The following is a 16,648-nucleotide window of genomic DNA, read 5'->3' as shown; positions in this document are numbered from 1 at the left end:
GCTGCAATGGTGAGTGGGATGCTTGAGACCAGCATGAGTGCAGAAACGCAGGCTTCTCTTGGAAGTAGTTCCTGATGCGACGATTTAAAGAACGTAGGCAAGGGTATTTTTTTCCCCCAGCATCAAGTGTTATTTTTGTAGAAAGAATTTGGAAAGAGGAGAAGGCAAAGGGAGGTGGAAAAGGTACTTACAGTAGTTTCTCAAAACAGTTTTCTTTTAGGACCTATGAAAAAGTTACCAAAGTAAAAATGACAATTCTGAATGAAAAACAAGTTTTCTTTTTATAAAAATTACATATTTTTTTAAAATACAAGATCCTTTTCATTGTTATATCCTGTAGCAATGAGAAATTTTGGCTTTTATTTTTTGCCAGATACTGCAGCTTTCAGTCCAGTAAGTCAGTAGCAAATTCCACTAATATTTCAGTTGGATCTTGAACTACTTTTTATACCACAAGCTTCTTCTGTTTTATCCTTGAATTAGGAATATACAGCCTTTTCTTTTTTGCCCCAGGTATTTATGCTGGCACACTGAAACAAAAAACAGTAGGCTGGACACATTAAAGTATCTCAAGTACTTCAGAGGCCAGAGTTCCTTTGAAGCACCTAAACACATCACTTTATGGATCAAGGACAATGTGGCATAATGGAAATATTTCTCTTAAGACTGTGCAGTAAGACCAGACGCATCTCTGCTGGGAAATCAAAACGTCATTAGTGGAAACTGCAAATTTAAACCTCAGTGAAGAGGATCGTCGCTGGACTCAGTTCTGTTGTAAAATAAGATTTTCCAGTTCATCTGCGGAACGCAATAAAAATGCAGCGGATTCCCGATATCCTGCAACCAGCTGTCTCACTGCATTGATTTCAGTTGGACTCAGCTGGGGTCTGGAGCTCGAACTGCTGGAGGATCCTGAGCTGGTCGCCAACTGCCTCTTCATGCTGAGATCAGTGGGTCCTAGAAAAAATCAGCACAAATTAGACATGGACAATTTTTCTTCTAGTATCTTGAACATGAGCACTAAATAAATTAGTGTTGATTTAATTCACCTATTCTTTCATGAGAAGCTACTGATACCCTTAATCAAATACATCTGCTCTCAGAAAGATGGAAGAGCAGCACGATGGGAAAAGAGTGGCTGGATTTTCTTAGACTCCTGGCCCAGACTCTGGCGGTCACTTCTGATTGTATAAAGACAGGGAAGAAATTCTCTTAACATGTGCTTTTTGGAAAATTCAATGTTAAGTCCACCTTCCACAAGTAGAAGCTTCTCTGGAGTAGTAGAAAATGATGGAATCCATTTTTTATTTGCTACATTCGATAACAAATAATTTGGACCCCACCAATTCAGAAATGAAAAGAGCCTACATGGTGAGGCTAATGACCCTAGATTACAAACTTTTCAATTTAGAACAGAGAAAACTGAGGACTGCGGGGGTTCGATGACACGTTTAGAGGTCAATAACTTTTAAGTGGCACAATAGGGACGTGAATTGCATATTTTTTTCATTTCAGGCCACTGCTTTTTCCACCAGGTTGATTAGTATTTAAAAATGTGAATATATTAGACTGAAGTTTGCTTTCAAAGTGTATTGTAAGTATATGATTAGTACAAACCATACCACAAAGAAACTAGACTTGGAATACTGCTTTAGGGTTTTTTTTTTTTAAACATCTTTAGTGGGGTATAATTGCTTTACAATGGTGTGTTAGTTTCTGCTTTATAACAAAGTGAATCAGTTATACATATACATATGTTCCCATATCTCTTCCCTCTTGGGTCTCCCTCCCTCCCACCCTCCCTATCCCACCCCTCCAGGCGGTCACAAAGCACCGAGCCGATCTCCCTGTGCCATGCGGCTGCTTCCCACTAGCTATCTACCTTACATTTGGTAGTGTATATATGTCCATGCCTCTCTCTCGCCCTGTCACAGCTTACACTTCCCCCTCCCCATATCCTCAAGTCCGTTCTACAGTAGGTCTGTGTCTTTATTCCTGTCTTACCCCTAGGTTCTTCATGACATTTTTTTCCCTTAAATTCCATATATATGTTAGCATACGGTATTTGTCTTTTTCTTTCTGACTTACTTCACTCTGTATGACAGACTCTAGGTCTATCCACCTCATTACAAATAGCTCAATTTCGTTTCTTTTTATGGCTGAGTAATATTCCATTGTATATATGTGCCACATATTCTTTATCCATTCATCCAATGATGGGCACTTAGGTTGTATCCATGTCCTGGCTATTGTAAATAGAGCTGCAATGAACATTTTGGTACATGACTCTTTTTGAATTATGGTTTTCTCAGGGTATATGCCCAGTAGTGGGATTGCTGGGTCATATGGTAGTTCTATTTGTAGTTTTTTAAGGAACCTCCATACTGTTCTCCATAGTGGCTGAACCAATTCACATTCCCACGAGCAGTGCAAGAGTGTTCCCTTTTCTCCACACCCTCTCCAGCATTTATTCTTTCTAGATTTTTTGATGATGGCCATTCTGACTGGTGTGAGATGATATCTCATTGTAGTTTTGATTTGCATTTCTCTAATGATTAATGATGTTGAGCATCCTTTCATATGCTTGTTGATAGTCTGTATATCTTCTTTGGAGAAATGTCTATTTAGGTCTTCTGCCTATTTTTGGATTGGGTTGTTTGTTTTTTTGTTATTGAGCTGCATGAGCTGCTTGTAAATTTTGCAGATTAATCCTTTGTCAGTTGCTTCATTTGCAAATATTTTCTCCCATTCTGAGGGTTGTCTTTTGGTCTTGTTTATGGTTTCCTTTGCTGTGAAAAAGCTTTGAAGTTTCATTAAGTTCCATTTGTTTATTTTTGTTTTTATTTCCATTTCTCTAGGAGGTGGGTCAGAAAGGATCTTGCTGTGATTTATGTCATAGAGTGATCTGCCTATGTTTTCCTCTAAGAGTTTGATAGTTTCTGGCCTTACATTTAGGTCTTTAATCCATTTTGAGCTTATTTTTGTGTATGGTGTTAGGGAGTGCTCTAATCTCATACTTTTACATGTACCTGTCCAGTTTTCCCAGCACCACTTATTGAAGAGGCTGTCCTTTCTCCACTGTACATTCCTGCCACCTTTATCAAAGATAAGGTGTCCATATGTGCATGGGTTTATCTCTGGGCTTTCTATCCTGTTCCATTGATCTATCTTTCTGTTTTTGTGCCAGTACCATACTGTCTTGATTACTGTAGCTTTGTAGTATAGTCTGAAGTCAGGGAGCCTGATTCCTCCAGCTCCGTTTTTCATTCTCAAGATTGCTTTGGCTATTCGGGGTATTTTGTGTTTCCATACAAATTGTGAAATTTTTTATTCTAGTTCTGTGAAAAATGCCAGTGGTAGTTTGATAGGGATTGCATTGAATCTATAGATTGCTTTGGGTAGTAGAGTCATTTTCAACAATGTTGATTCTTCCAATCCAAGAACATGGTATATCTCTCCATCTGTTTGTATCATCTTTAATTTCTTCCATCAGTGTATTATAATTTTCTGCATACAGGTCTTTTGTCTCCTTAGGTAGGTTTATTCCTAGATATTTTATTCTTTTTGTTGCAATGGTAAATGGGAGTGTTTTCTTGATTTCACGTCATTAGTATATAGGAATGCCAGAGATTTCTGTGCATTAATTTTGTATCCTGCTACTTTACTAAATTCATTGATTAGCTCTAGTAGTTTTCTGGTAGCATCTTTAGGATTCTGTATGTATAGTATCATGTCATCTGCAAACAGTGACAGCTTTACTTCTTCTTTACTGATTTGGATTCCTTTTATTTCTTTTGCTTCTCTGATTTCTGTGGCTAAAACTTCCAAAACTATGTTGAATAATAGTGGTGAGTGTGGGCAACCTTGTCTTGTTCCTGATCTTAGTGGAAATGCTTTCAGTTTTTCACCATTGAGGATGATGTTGGCTGTGGGCTTGTCATATATGGCCTTTATTATGTTGAAGAAAGTTCCCTCTATGCCTACTTTCTGCAGGGTTTTTATCATAAATGGGTGTTGAATTTTGTCAAAAGCTTTCTCTGCATCTATTGAGATGATCATATGGTTTTTCTCCTTCAATTTGTTAATATGATTTATCACATTGATAGATTTGCGTATATTGAAGAATCCTTGCATTCCTGGAGTAAACCCCACTTGATCGTGGTGTATGATCCTTTTAATGTGCTGTTGGATTCTGTTTGATAGTATTTTGTTGAGGATACTTGCATCTATGTTCATCTGTGATATTGGCCTGTAGTTTTCTTTCTTTGTGACATCCTTGTCTGGTTTTGGTATCAGGGTGATGGTGGCCTCGTAGAAGGAATTTGGGAGTGTTCCTCCCTCTGCTATATTTTGGAAGAGTTTGAGAAGGATAGGTGTTAGCTCTTCTCTAAATGTTTGCTAGAATTTGCCTGTGAAGCCATCTGGTCCTGGGCTTTTGTTTGTTGGAAGATTTTTAATCAGTTTCAATTTCAGTGCTTGTGATTGGTCTGTTCATATTTTCTATTTCTTCCTGATTCAGTCTTGGCAGGTTGTGCATTTCTAAGAATTTGTCCATTTCTTCCAGATTGTCCATTTTATTGGCATAGAGTTGCTTGTAGTAATGTCTCATGACCTTTTGTATTTCTGCAGTGTCTGTTGTTACTTCTCCTTTTTCATTTCTAATTCTATTGATTTGAGTCTTCTGCCTTTTTTTCTTGATGAGTCTGGCTAGTGGTTTATCTATTTTGTTTATCTTCTCAAAGAACCAGCTTTTAGTTTTATTGATCTTTGCTATTGTTTCCTTCATTTCTTTTTCATTCATTTCTGATCTGATTTTTATGATTTCTTTCCTTCTTGTAGCTTTGGGGTTTTTTGTTCTTCTTTCTCTAATTGCTTGAGGTGCAAGGTTAGGTTGTTTATTCAGGATGTTTCCTGCTCTTTAAGGTGGGCTTGTATTGCTATAAACTTCCCCCTTAGAACTGCTTTTGCTGCATCCCACAGGTTTTGGGTCGTTGTGTCTCCATTGTCATTTTGTTTCTAGGTATTTTTTTATTTCCTCTTTGATTTCTTCAGTGATCACTTCGTTATTAAGTAGTGTATTGTTTAGCCTCCATGTGTTTGTATTTTTTACAGATCTTTTCCTGTAATTGATATCTAGTCTCATGGCGTTGTGGTAGGAAAAGATACTTGATGCAATTTCAGTTTTCTTATATTTACCAAGGCTTGATTTGTGACCCAAGATATGATCTATCCTGGAGAATGTTCCATGAGTACTTGAGAAAAATGTGTATTCTGTTGTTTTTGGATGGAGTGTCCTATAGATATCAATTAAGTCCCTCTTGTTTAATGTATCATTTAAAGCTTGTGTTTCCTTATTTATTTTCATTTTGGGTGATCTGTCCATTGGTGAAAGTGGGGTGTTAAAGTCCCCTAATATGAATGTATTACTGTCTATTTTCCCTTTTATGGCTGTTAGTATTTGCCTTATGTATTGGGGTGCTCCTATGTTGGGTGCATAAATATTTACAATTGTTATGTCTTCTTCTTGGATTGATCTCTTGATCATTATGTAGTGTCCTTCTTTGTCTCTTGTAATAGTTTTTATTTTAAAGTCTATTTTTTCTGATATGAGAATTGCTACTCCAGCTTTCTTTTGTTTTCCATTTGCATGGAATATCTTTTTCCATCCCCTTACTTTCAGTCTGTATGTTTCTCTAGGTCTGAAGTGGGTCTCTTGTAGACAGCATATATAAGGGTCTTCTTTTTGTATCCATTCAGCCAATCTGTGTCTTTTGGTGGGAGCATTTAGTCGATTTACATTTAAGGTAATTATCGATATGTACGTTCCTCTTCCCATTTTCTAAATTGTTTTGGGTTATTATAGGTCTTTTCCTTCTCTTCTGTTTCTTGTCTAGAGAAGTTCCTTTAGCATTTGTTGTAAAGCTGGTTTTGTGGTGCTGAACTCTCTCAGTTTTTGCTTGTCTGTAAAGGTTTTAATTTCTCCATCAAATCTGAATGAGATCCTTGCTGGGTAGAGGAGTAATCTTGGTTGCAGTTTTTTCTCCTTCATCACTTTCAGTATGTCCTGCCACTCCCTTCTGGCTTGCAGTGTTTCTGCTGAGAGATCAGCTGCTAACCTTATGGGGATTCCCTTGTGTGTTATTTGTTGTTTTTCCCTTGCTGCTTTTAATATGCTTTCTTTGCATTTAATTTTTGACAGTTTGATTAATATGTGTCTTGGCATATTTCTCCTTGTATTTATCCTGTATGGGACTCTCTGTGCTTTCTGGACTTGATTAACTATTTCCTTTCCCATATTAAGGAAGTTTTCAACTATAATCTCTTCAACTATTTTCTCAGTCCCTTTCTTTTTCTCTTTTTCTTCTGGAACCCCTATAATTCGAATGTTGGTGCATTTAATGTTGTCCCAGAGGTCTCTGAGACTGTCCTCAGTTCTTTTCATTCTTTTTTCTTTATTCTGCTCTGCAGTAGTTATTTCCACTATTTTATCTTCCAGGTCACTTATCTGTTCTTCTGCCTCAGTTATTCTGCTATTGATCCCATCTAGAGTATGTTTAATTTCATTTATTGTGTTGTTCATTGTTGCTTGTTTCATCTTTATTTCTTCTAGGTCCTTGTTAAATGTTTCTTGCATTTTGTCCATTCTATTTCCAAGATTTTGAATCATGCTTACTATCATTATTCTGAATTCTTTTTCAGGTAGACTGACTATTTCCTCTTCATTTGTTAGGTCTGGTCCATTTTTATCTTGCTCCTTCATCTGCTGTGTGTTTTTCTGTGTTCTCATTTTGCTTATCTTACTGTGTTTGGGGTCTCCTTTTTGCAGGCTGCAGGTTCATCGTTCCTGTCTTTTTTGATGTCTGTCTCCAGTGGCTAAGGTTGGTTCAGTGGGTTGTGTAGGCTTCCTGGTAGAGGGGACTAGTGCCTGTGTTGTTTTGGATGAGGCTGGATCTTGTCTCTCTAGTGGGCAGGTTCACGTCTGGTGGTGTGTTTTGGGCTGTCTGTGGCCTTATTATGATTTTAGGCAGCCTCTCTGCTAATGGGTGGGGTTGTGTTCCTGTTTTGCTAGTTGTTTGGCATAGGTTGTCCAGCACTGTGGCTTGCTGGTCGTTGAGTGAAGCTGGGTGCTGGTGTTAAGATGGAGGTCTCTGGGAGATTTTCGCTGTTTGATATTATGTGGAGCTGGGAGGTCTCTTGTTGACCAGTGTCCTGAAGTTGGCTCTCCCACCTCAGAGGCAGAGCCCTGACTCCTGGCTGGACACCAAGAGCCTTTCATGCACATGGCTGTTCTTATCCTCACCCACCAGCTCCAGCCTTGATGGCCTCCTCCTCGGTGAGAATTGCAGCTTCACCACTTACTAGCTGTGTGATCTTAGGCAGCTTACTTACCCTCTCTATGCCCTAGTTTCCAATTTTGGAATACCTCAGATTCTGACCGTCCCTGCAAGCTGCTGCTGGCTTGTCCCTGTCCCTGGGTCGTGGACCCAGTGAAATCCAGAGAAAGAAGTCCCGCGACTTCGCAGCCAGCTGCGTCCACTCGTCCGCTCCTGCTTTAGGTATTGTTAAATACCTATTTAACCATATTTATTTGCACAAAACACTCATGTGTCAACACTTTTTCCTCAAATATATTTAACTAAATCATATAGGTCTGCTTTTTGATGACATTTTTGTAAATTTTTACTGAAAAAGAATTTATTAAGTGATTTAAAACTCTTGAAGCATTTGTGTTAAGATTCTTTGTATGATTACTCTTAGATTATTATATTAGGTATTTATTGTATACCTAAGCATTCATTCTTATATTTCTTACCTTTCGTTAAGCAATTGCTATAATTATTAAATTTGCAGTAATAAATTTAAAATCCTTGAAAAAATATTACTAAGCACATAAGTAAAGGCATGCTCCAAAACTGTAGTGATTCTATAACTTGAAAGTATTTTAACAGATTTTTTCCTAAACATGTTATAAATTTTCAGATAGTAGTATTCATTTCATGAACTAAAATGAAGGTTGTTATTTTATCCTCTAGTTCTTCTTGAGGCATAATGGAGACAAGTCAAGACCCATCCCCTTACACCCTCTCCCCCAAAGGGAGAGAAGGAGTTCTGTCAGCTAGGAGGCAGATGTCCCATAAGAGGGAAGTAGCTTCACTTGGAATTTAATTAGGAGAGAGACAGGAGTAGCACTCAAACTCTGACATCTGAGAGAAACTTATCTCCACTTCTGCCATGGCCTTTTCAAAGCTTTGGTTTTCTATCAGGAGTCGGCTGCCATTTGTTCTCCTGTTCACAAAATCATGACACAGATATAACAAGCCGAAAGGGAGAGATGCAGGGATGTTACACTTGCAAATAGGAATACCGTACAAGCAAACCATTAACAGCAACTGTTTGGGAAATTCTGAGCGGATTAAGAAACCATCATGACATAATAGGAGTTTGGGTCTCTGAATGAACCAACTTTAAATTTTACTTCTTTCCTTTACATTCAAGAATCCTAGTACAAATCTTATTTATCTATATATTTATTTATTTAAAGTATAGGTGACCTACAATGTGTTAACTTCTGCTGTACAGAAAAGTGATTCATTTATATACATGTATGTGTATGTATATATATATATATATATATATATATATATATATATATATATATACACATATATTCTTTCTCATATTCTTTTCCATTATGGTTTATCACAGGATATTGAATACAGTTCTCTGTGCTATACAGTAGGACCTTGTCGTTTATCTATTCTATATATAATAGTTTGCAACTGCTAATTCCAAACTTCCAACCCATCCCTCCCCCACCTCGCTCCCCCATTGGCAACTGCAAGTCTGTTCTCTACCTAGTACAAATCTTTATGAAAGAATTTTCCTCTCAGTTATGTAGATACCTAGTGTCTGGCTGATTGTCATTATGTCATTAGAAGGTGTAACATTTTGTGATGGTTTTGCTGTCCTGCCAAGTTGCTGACTAGCATCTTGAACTGGAATTGAGAAAGGGTAGGGTGAGGGCTCCGGTTCTTTTTGGGGTGAGAGAGGTTGTGCTTTTATTCTAATATTGCAGTTTATGGATTATTCTCCACCTCTGGCTCAAAGGTCTACACCTCTAAACTGAGACATGGCTTTTGCTTTCTTTCAGATTTTTATTAACATAGGCAAACTCTAGATAGCTCAGTAATTGAGAAGCCATTCACAGCTCTGCTAGTTTTTGTTCTGAAAGAAAGTTAACTTCATTATCTTTGTTTCTTTTAGATCTACAGGATCAGGGTTGAGAATATAAATCAAAAGTACAAGAAATTCTTTTTGCTGAATGTTGATTATTCAGATCATCAAAGTTATGAGGTTGGATAGTGAAGCAAAAAAAAAAATTAAAATATTCACAAATGAATAAATTATTTAACTAGTGACTGCTCAAACAGTCCTTCCCTGTTTGTCACTAATTTCCATTTCTGCCTCATTGAGTCAATATCATACTTGACTGGTTTGGCCTAACTCAAACAATACAATGTAATTAAAATGCATGTCAACTATAAAGCAAAATTTCAAATTTTATGAAGTTGCTGAATTTAAAGAAGTCGAGAAAAGTATTCTTGCAGACCTGATCAAATCACAGACAAGGCCACTGAAAAGTATGGTTCTGGAAGAGCAGGACCAGTTAATAAGAAAATGAGCAAGGAAAATGACCCACTAGATGCTTCAAGAGAAAATGATTTGAATATCTAGTATTAAGGCACATATTCAGGAAAATTGACAAGACCAATTTTATATAAGTACAGCTGACCCTTCAACAGGTGAGGGTTAGAGGTGTCCACCCTCTGCCATGGTTGAAAATCTGCCCTCTGTATCTCTGGTTCCTCCACCTGTGTGGATTCAGTCAACTGCAAATAGTGTAGGTCTGTAGTATTTGCTATTGAAAAAAAAAATCTGTGTAAGAGGATCCACATAGTTGAAACCCACATTGTTCAAGGGTCAACTGTACTTACTTTTAACCCAGATGATGCAGACCTTCTTAATGTTCATTCTGAAAAGCTGAACAAGAAATAAAAGATATTTCGTGCCAACATACAATGTTGTTAGAAAAATTAAGGCCCACTAAAATCAACCCTTGATTTATTTTTTAAGGTTTGGGGGGGACAATTAAATTATTAGCAAATTCCAATTAAATGAAAATATAGATCCATAATTCTTTATTTTTTAAATTAAATATCAATTGAATACTTTCCCCCTATTTATGGTGCATTTTTGGCCCCTGTTTTAATTAGATTTACCTTTGTGGTCCTATTTTGGTGTCAATTATCCACAGATAATAGAAAGCCCTGGACAAAGTTTTGTTGTGATTTTTAAAAACTTTGATAACCATTTTTATTATATGTACTGAGGAAGAATGCAAGACCCATGAAGGCAGGCACCCTTTGTGTCTTACCACATTGTTCTAGGTAGCTGTGGTGGTGCATGGCATAAAATAAGGCTCAATAAATATTTGTGTAACAAATGAATGAGAAATGCCAGGTACTGTCTACAGCTAACACTCAAGAAACGGAGAATGAGTGATGTCATTGATAATACCCAATTATGGTTAAATGAAAACTAGTTAGACATGGAAAATAGTAGATTTAGTGTAACTTATTCAAGTAAAGTTACCTCTAATATACGGGAATATTAGTATTGCTCTGAAAGTTATCAGAAAAGTTATCAGAAAAATAAGTAGAATTGCTTATAACAGTACTTTCCATGTGAATTGTTGCTGAAAAAGACAATGTTACTGTCCATTGCCTAAATAATGTTTTGCCACTAAATGTTACAATGAGTATTGAGTTGGACATAAAAACGTCCTAACTGCATGCAACCTTCTCCTACTTCTCCTCCTTTACCTACAACCTCTACTCCCAAGTCATGCACTCTGAAATGTTTGGATAACTGGCAATTCACTTAACAATTTTAAATAAGTTTTCAGATTCATGCTTTTAAGCATGATGGGCCAGATAGTAAATATTTTAATCATTACAGGTCAAGAGGCATTTAGGTACTCATAGTTAAAAAGTTTTGTGAGAATTTACTTTCTTTATTGAGATATAATTGACATATAACATTATTTCAGGTGTACAATATAATGATTCAATATTTGTATATAATGCTAAATGATCACCACAATAAGTCTAGTTAACATCCATTATCACACATTGTTACAAAGCTTTCTTTCTTCAGATGAGAACTTTTAAGATCTACTCTCTTAGCAACTTTCAAATATATCAGTACAACACAGTGTTAGTAACTGTCTCACCATGCTGTACACGACATCCTCATGACTAACTTGTAACTGGAAGTTTGTCCCTTTTGATGATCTTCACCCATTTCACTCACCCGCCCAGCCACCAATATGTTCTTTATATCTATGAGCTTGTTTTCATGTTTGTTTGTTTTTTTTCCCAATTCTGCATGAATTGAGATCAAACAGTATTTATCTTTCTCTGAGTTATTTCACTTAGCACAATGCCCTCAGGGTCCATTCATGTTGTCACAAATGGCAAGATTTCCTTTTCTTTTTATGGCTAAATCAAATTTCACTGTGTGTGTGTGTGTATTTATAATTATATATATATAATTTTATATATTATAAAATTATATATGTATAATTATATATGTAAGTATGGTTATATAATATATAATTATATGTATTCATAAATATATATATAATTTTATATATATATAAAATTACATTTTCTTGATCCACCCATCTATCAATGGACAATTGCTTCCATGTCTTGGCTATTGTAAATAATGCTGTGATGAACATGGGGCTGCAGCTATCTTTTCAGGTTAGTGTTTTCATTTCCTTTGGATAAATACCCAGAAGTGGAATTGTTGGATCATATGGTAGGGGGGTATTCAAACGTGTCTGATTCAGGATAAAATATAAACACATCTTATTAGAAATTTCTTTTAGATTTTACTGTTATGCCTTCAAATAAAGACTTTTGTTAAAGACCCAAAAAAATCTGGTCTTATGCCATATGTAAATGACTTGTTTGGTTTAGGTTTGCAGTAGAGAGGCCTTACAATTTAGGGAGGTGAGAGAGAAAAGCCAAAGTCCCTTGGATCCCAATGTGGCCCTTCCCAGAGCTCCTGCTCAGTGCTCTGGGAAGATGGTGAGGGAGGCTTTATATATATATAATGTACACACATATATGTATATAAAAATTTTTAATTTTGTTGAAGTATAGTTGATTGACAATGTTGTGTTAATCTCTTCTGTAAAGCAAAGTGACTCAGTTTATATATATATATATTCTCTTCCATATTCTTTTCCGTCATAGTTTGTCACAGAATATTGAATATAGTTCCCTGTGCTATACAGTGGACCTTGTTGTTTATCCATCCTATATATAATAGTTTGCCTCTGCTAATCCCAAGCTCCCATCTCTTCCCTCCCTTATTCCCCCCTTCCCCTTGGCAAACACTAGTCTGTTTTTGTTTCATAGATATGTTGATTTGTATCATATTTTAGATTCCACATACAAGTGATATATGGTATTTGTCTTTCTTTTTCTGACTTCACTTAGTATGATAATCTCTAGGTCCATCCATGTCGCTGCAAATGGCATTATTTCATTATTTCTGGCTAATATTCCATTGTATACCTATATATACCACATCTTTATCCATTCATTTGTAGATGGACATTTAGATTGTTTGGCCATTGTAAATAGTGCTTCTATGAACACTGGGAGGTGCATGTATCTTTTTTAGTTAGAGTTTTCTGCAGGTATATGCCCAAGAGTGGGACTGCTAGGTCGTATGGTAACTCTATATTTAGTTTTTTTAAGGAAACTCCATACTGTTCTCCATAGTGGCTGTACCATTTACATTCCCACCAACAGTGTAGGAGGGTTCCCTTTTCTCCACACCCTCTCCAGCATTTGGTTATTTGTAGACTTTTTAATGATGGCCATTCTGACTAGTATGAGCTGGTATCTCACTGTAGTTTTGATTTGCATTTCTCTAATAATTAGCAATGTTGAGCATCTTTTCATGTGCCTATTGGCCATCTGTATGTCTTCTTTGGAGAAATGTCTACTTAGGTCTTCTGCCCATTTTTCGATTGGGTTGTTTGTTTTTTTTGCTGTTGAGTTGTATGAGCTATTTGTATATTTTGGAAATTAAGCCCTTGTCAGTCATATCATTTGCAAATATTTTCTCCCATTCCATAGTTTGTCTCTTCATTTTGTTTATGGTTTCCTTTCTGTGCAAAAGCTTGTAAGTTTGATTAGGTCCTATTTGTTTATTTTTGTTATCTCTATTGCCTTGGGAGACTGACCTAAGAAAACATCGGTACAATTTATGTAAGAGAATGCTTTGCCTATGATCTCTCCTAGGAGTTTTATAGTGTCATATTTTATGTTTAAGTCTTTAAGCCATTTTGAGTTTATTTTTGTGCATGGTGTGATGGTGTGTTCTAACTTCACTGATTTACATGCAGCTGTCCAACTTTCCCAGCACCACTTGCTGAAGAGATTGTCTTTTTTCCCATTTTATATGCTTGCCTCCTTCGTCATGGATTAATTGACCACAGGTGTGAGGGTTTTTCTGTGCTCTTTATTCTGTTCCATTGATCTGTATGTCTGTTTTTGTGCCAATACCACAGTGTTTTGATTACTGTAGCTTTGTAGTATTGTCTGAAGTCTGGGAGGGTTATGCCTCCTGCTTTGTTCTTTTTCCTCAGGATTGCTTTGGCAATTCTGGGTCTTTTATGGTTCCATATAAATTTTAGGATTATTTGTTCTAGTTCTGTGAAAAATGTCATGGGTAATTTGATTAGGATCGCATTAAATCTGTAGATTGCTTTGGGTAGTACTGCCCTTTTAACAATGTTCTTCCAATCCAGGAGCACAGAATATCTTTCCATTTCTTTGAATCTTTAATTTCCTTTATTGTTTTGTAGTTCTCAGCATATAAGTCTTTCACCTCCTTGATGAGGTTTATTCCTAAGTATTTTCTTTTTCTTAATGTGACTTTAAAAGGGATTGTTTGATTACATTCCCTTTCTGATATTTCATTGTTAGTGTAAAGAAATTTTAAATTTTTGTAAAACGGATAGGGGGTGGGAACCTGCTGTATAGCACAGGGAGCTCAGCTCGGTGCTCTCTGATGACCTAGATGGGTGGGATGGCGGTGGGGTGGGAGGGAGGTCCAAGAGGGAGGGGATATATGTATACATATAGCTGATTCACTTTGTCATACAACAGAAACTAACACAACATTGTAAAGCAACTATACCCTGATTAAACATATATATATATATATATAATATATATATAATGTTTAATGGGGACCTTGTTTAATGAAGAACAAAGTTGGTAGTACAGGTGAGAGCTGTGGGGGCTCAGAAGAAGGGGGGCAGAGAGGACTGCAATGGTGGGAGAGTGAGCAGGACACTGCCTCCCAGCACCTTTCTCCTTGCTAGAAAGTCACACTGTCCCTTCTTGGAGTCTCTCTGCAGTTTGGTGGGACAGCAGAGCAGGATAACTTGCCCCATTTTATAACTGGAAAAACTGAGTTACAGACAGGTTCACTGGCTTTCCCAAAGCCACACAGGGTTACTGGTTTTTCTTCCTGTACCACTGTGGCCTAGCTCAGGAGAAATATTAGTAGTTGGATAGGGGAAGACAAATGTGCCCTTTAGGAATAGCAAACAAAGATGTGGAGACAAGCAGAAGTGAGCTGCATAGAGTGCTGGCTGGAGTCAAGTGGGGATACAGTTCAGGGGTACTTTTCTTTAAAGCCAGAATTTATTTCTATTTAAAACTATCCAAGAGACTTGAAAAAGGCCCAATGTCCCAAAGATGTCTGGGTTTAATACATGATTATACTGAAGTGGCATCTCTTGGTTCCTCCTTTGCTAAAGCTTCAATTTGATCCTGGTTAATCGCATGCACTGATAATTCTTCTAGTTGGGTAGTGGTGATTTCCTCAGACTCCTGGCATCTTTCATAAGTGGCCATCAGTCTATGAACCAAACAAAAACAATACCAGAAACACTGGAGAAATGCTTGCAGTTTCTACTTGACATACTTCTTGCATTATTCTTTGAAACCAGGTCCTCTAATTATCAGCTTGGGCAGCTGAGATCATGAGCCTTATGTGGTGTTGGGGTAATGCTGGCCTCATAAAAATGAGTTTGGAAGTGTTCCCATCTCTTCTGTTTTTTGGAAGAGTTTGAGGAGGATTGGTATTAGTTCTTCATTGACCGTTTGATAGAATTCATCAGTGAAAATGTCTGCTCCTAGACTTTTGTTTCATTGGAAGATTTTTGATTACTGATGTGATTGCCTTACCAGTAATTGGTCTACTCAGATTTTCTAGATCTTGATGATTCAGTCTTAGTAGGTTGTGTTTATAAGAAGTTTATCCATTTGTTCTCAGTTGTCCTATTTGTTGGCATGTAATTGTGCATAGTATGTTATCATCCTTTGTAGTTCTGTGATATCCTCTTTCATTTCTGACTCCATTTATTTGAGTCCACTCTTTTTTCTTAATGAGCCTAGCTAAAAGTTTGCCGGTTTTATCTTTTCAAAAGAATAGCTCTTATTTTTATCTTTCTATTGTCTTTTTCACTTATTTCCACTCTGATCTTTGTTATTTCCTTCCTTCTGCTAACTTTGAGCTTAGTTTGTTCATTTTCTAGTTCCTTGAGGTGTAAAGTAGAGTTGTTTATTTGAGATCTTTCTTGTTTCTTGATGTAGGCATATATCACTATGGACTTCCCTATTAGAATTGCTTTTGCTGTATCCCATAAGCTTTGGTATGTTGTATTTTCATTTTCATTAGTTTTGAGCGTATTTTCTGATATCCCTTTTGATTTACTCTTTGACCCATTGGTTGTTAAGTAGCATGTGGCTTAATCTCCACATATTTGTCAATTTTCTAGTGTTTTTCTTGTAATTGATTTCTAATTTCATAACATTGTGGTCAAAAAAGATCCTTAATATGATTTCAATCTTAAATTTATTAAGACTTGTTTTGTGGCCTAATATATGATCTATTCTAAAGAGTGTTCCATGTGCACTTGAGCTATTCCATATATATCCATTAAGTCAATGATCTAACATGTCATGTAAGGCTGATGCTTCCTTACTGATTTTTTCTGGATGCTTTATCCATTGATGTAAGTGGGATATTAAAGTCTCCTACTATTATTGTACTGCTGTCTATTTCTCCCTTTAGGTATGTTAATGCTTGCTTTATATATTAAGGTGTTCTTATGTTGGGTGCATACATATTTACAAATGTTATATCATCTTGTTGTACTGACTCCTGTATCATTATGTAAAGACCTTTTTTGTCTTAAAGTCTATTTTGTCTGATGTAATTATAAATATCCCAGCTTTATTTGGTTTCCGTTTGCATGGAATATCTTTTTCACTTCTTTCACTTTCAGTCTGTGTGTGTCCTTACATCTGAAGTGAGTCTCTTGTAGGCAGTATCTAGATGGGTCTTGTTTTTTTTAATCCATTCAGCCACTCTATGTCATTTGATGAGAGAATTTAGTCCATTTGTATTTGAAGGAATTATTGATAGGTATGTACTTATGGCCATTTTGTTAATTGTTTTTGGATGTTTTGTAATTCCTCTGTCCTTT

General features: G+C 36.5%; 1 protein-coding gene across 6 annotated transcripts in view; it reads right to left on the bottom strand.

Annotated features, from left to right (window-relative positions):
• Positions 1–209: 209 nt before the first annotated feature.
• The window catches only part of NOL4 (nucleolar protein 4), a gene marked incomplete at its 5' end in the record, with an annotated part of 393,000 nt that continues 376,561 nt past the window's right edge, over positions 210–16,648 (bottom strand). For all 6 annotated transcript variants that reach the window (XM_079942558.1, XM_079942556.1, XM_079942557.1 and 3 more), the window contains one exon: positions 210–957. In XM_079942558.1, the coding sequence (XP_079798684.1) occupies positions 764–957 (194 nt within the window). In that variant the 3' untranslated portion in view covers positions 210–763. The remainder of the gene's footprint in view (positions 958–16,648) is intronic.

Source organism: Stenella coeruleoalba, assembly GCF_951394435.1.
Source record: "Stenella coeruleoalba genome assembly, chromosome: 14".
Classification (NCBI taxonomy): domain Eukaryota; kingdom Metazoa; phylum Chordata; class Mammalia; order Artiodactyla; family Delphinidae; genus Stenella; species Stenella coeruleoalba.
The sequence above is the reverse complement of the archived record's forward strand: the minus strand, read 5'-3'. Positions and strand labels throughout refer to the sequence as shown.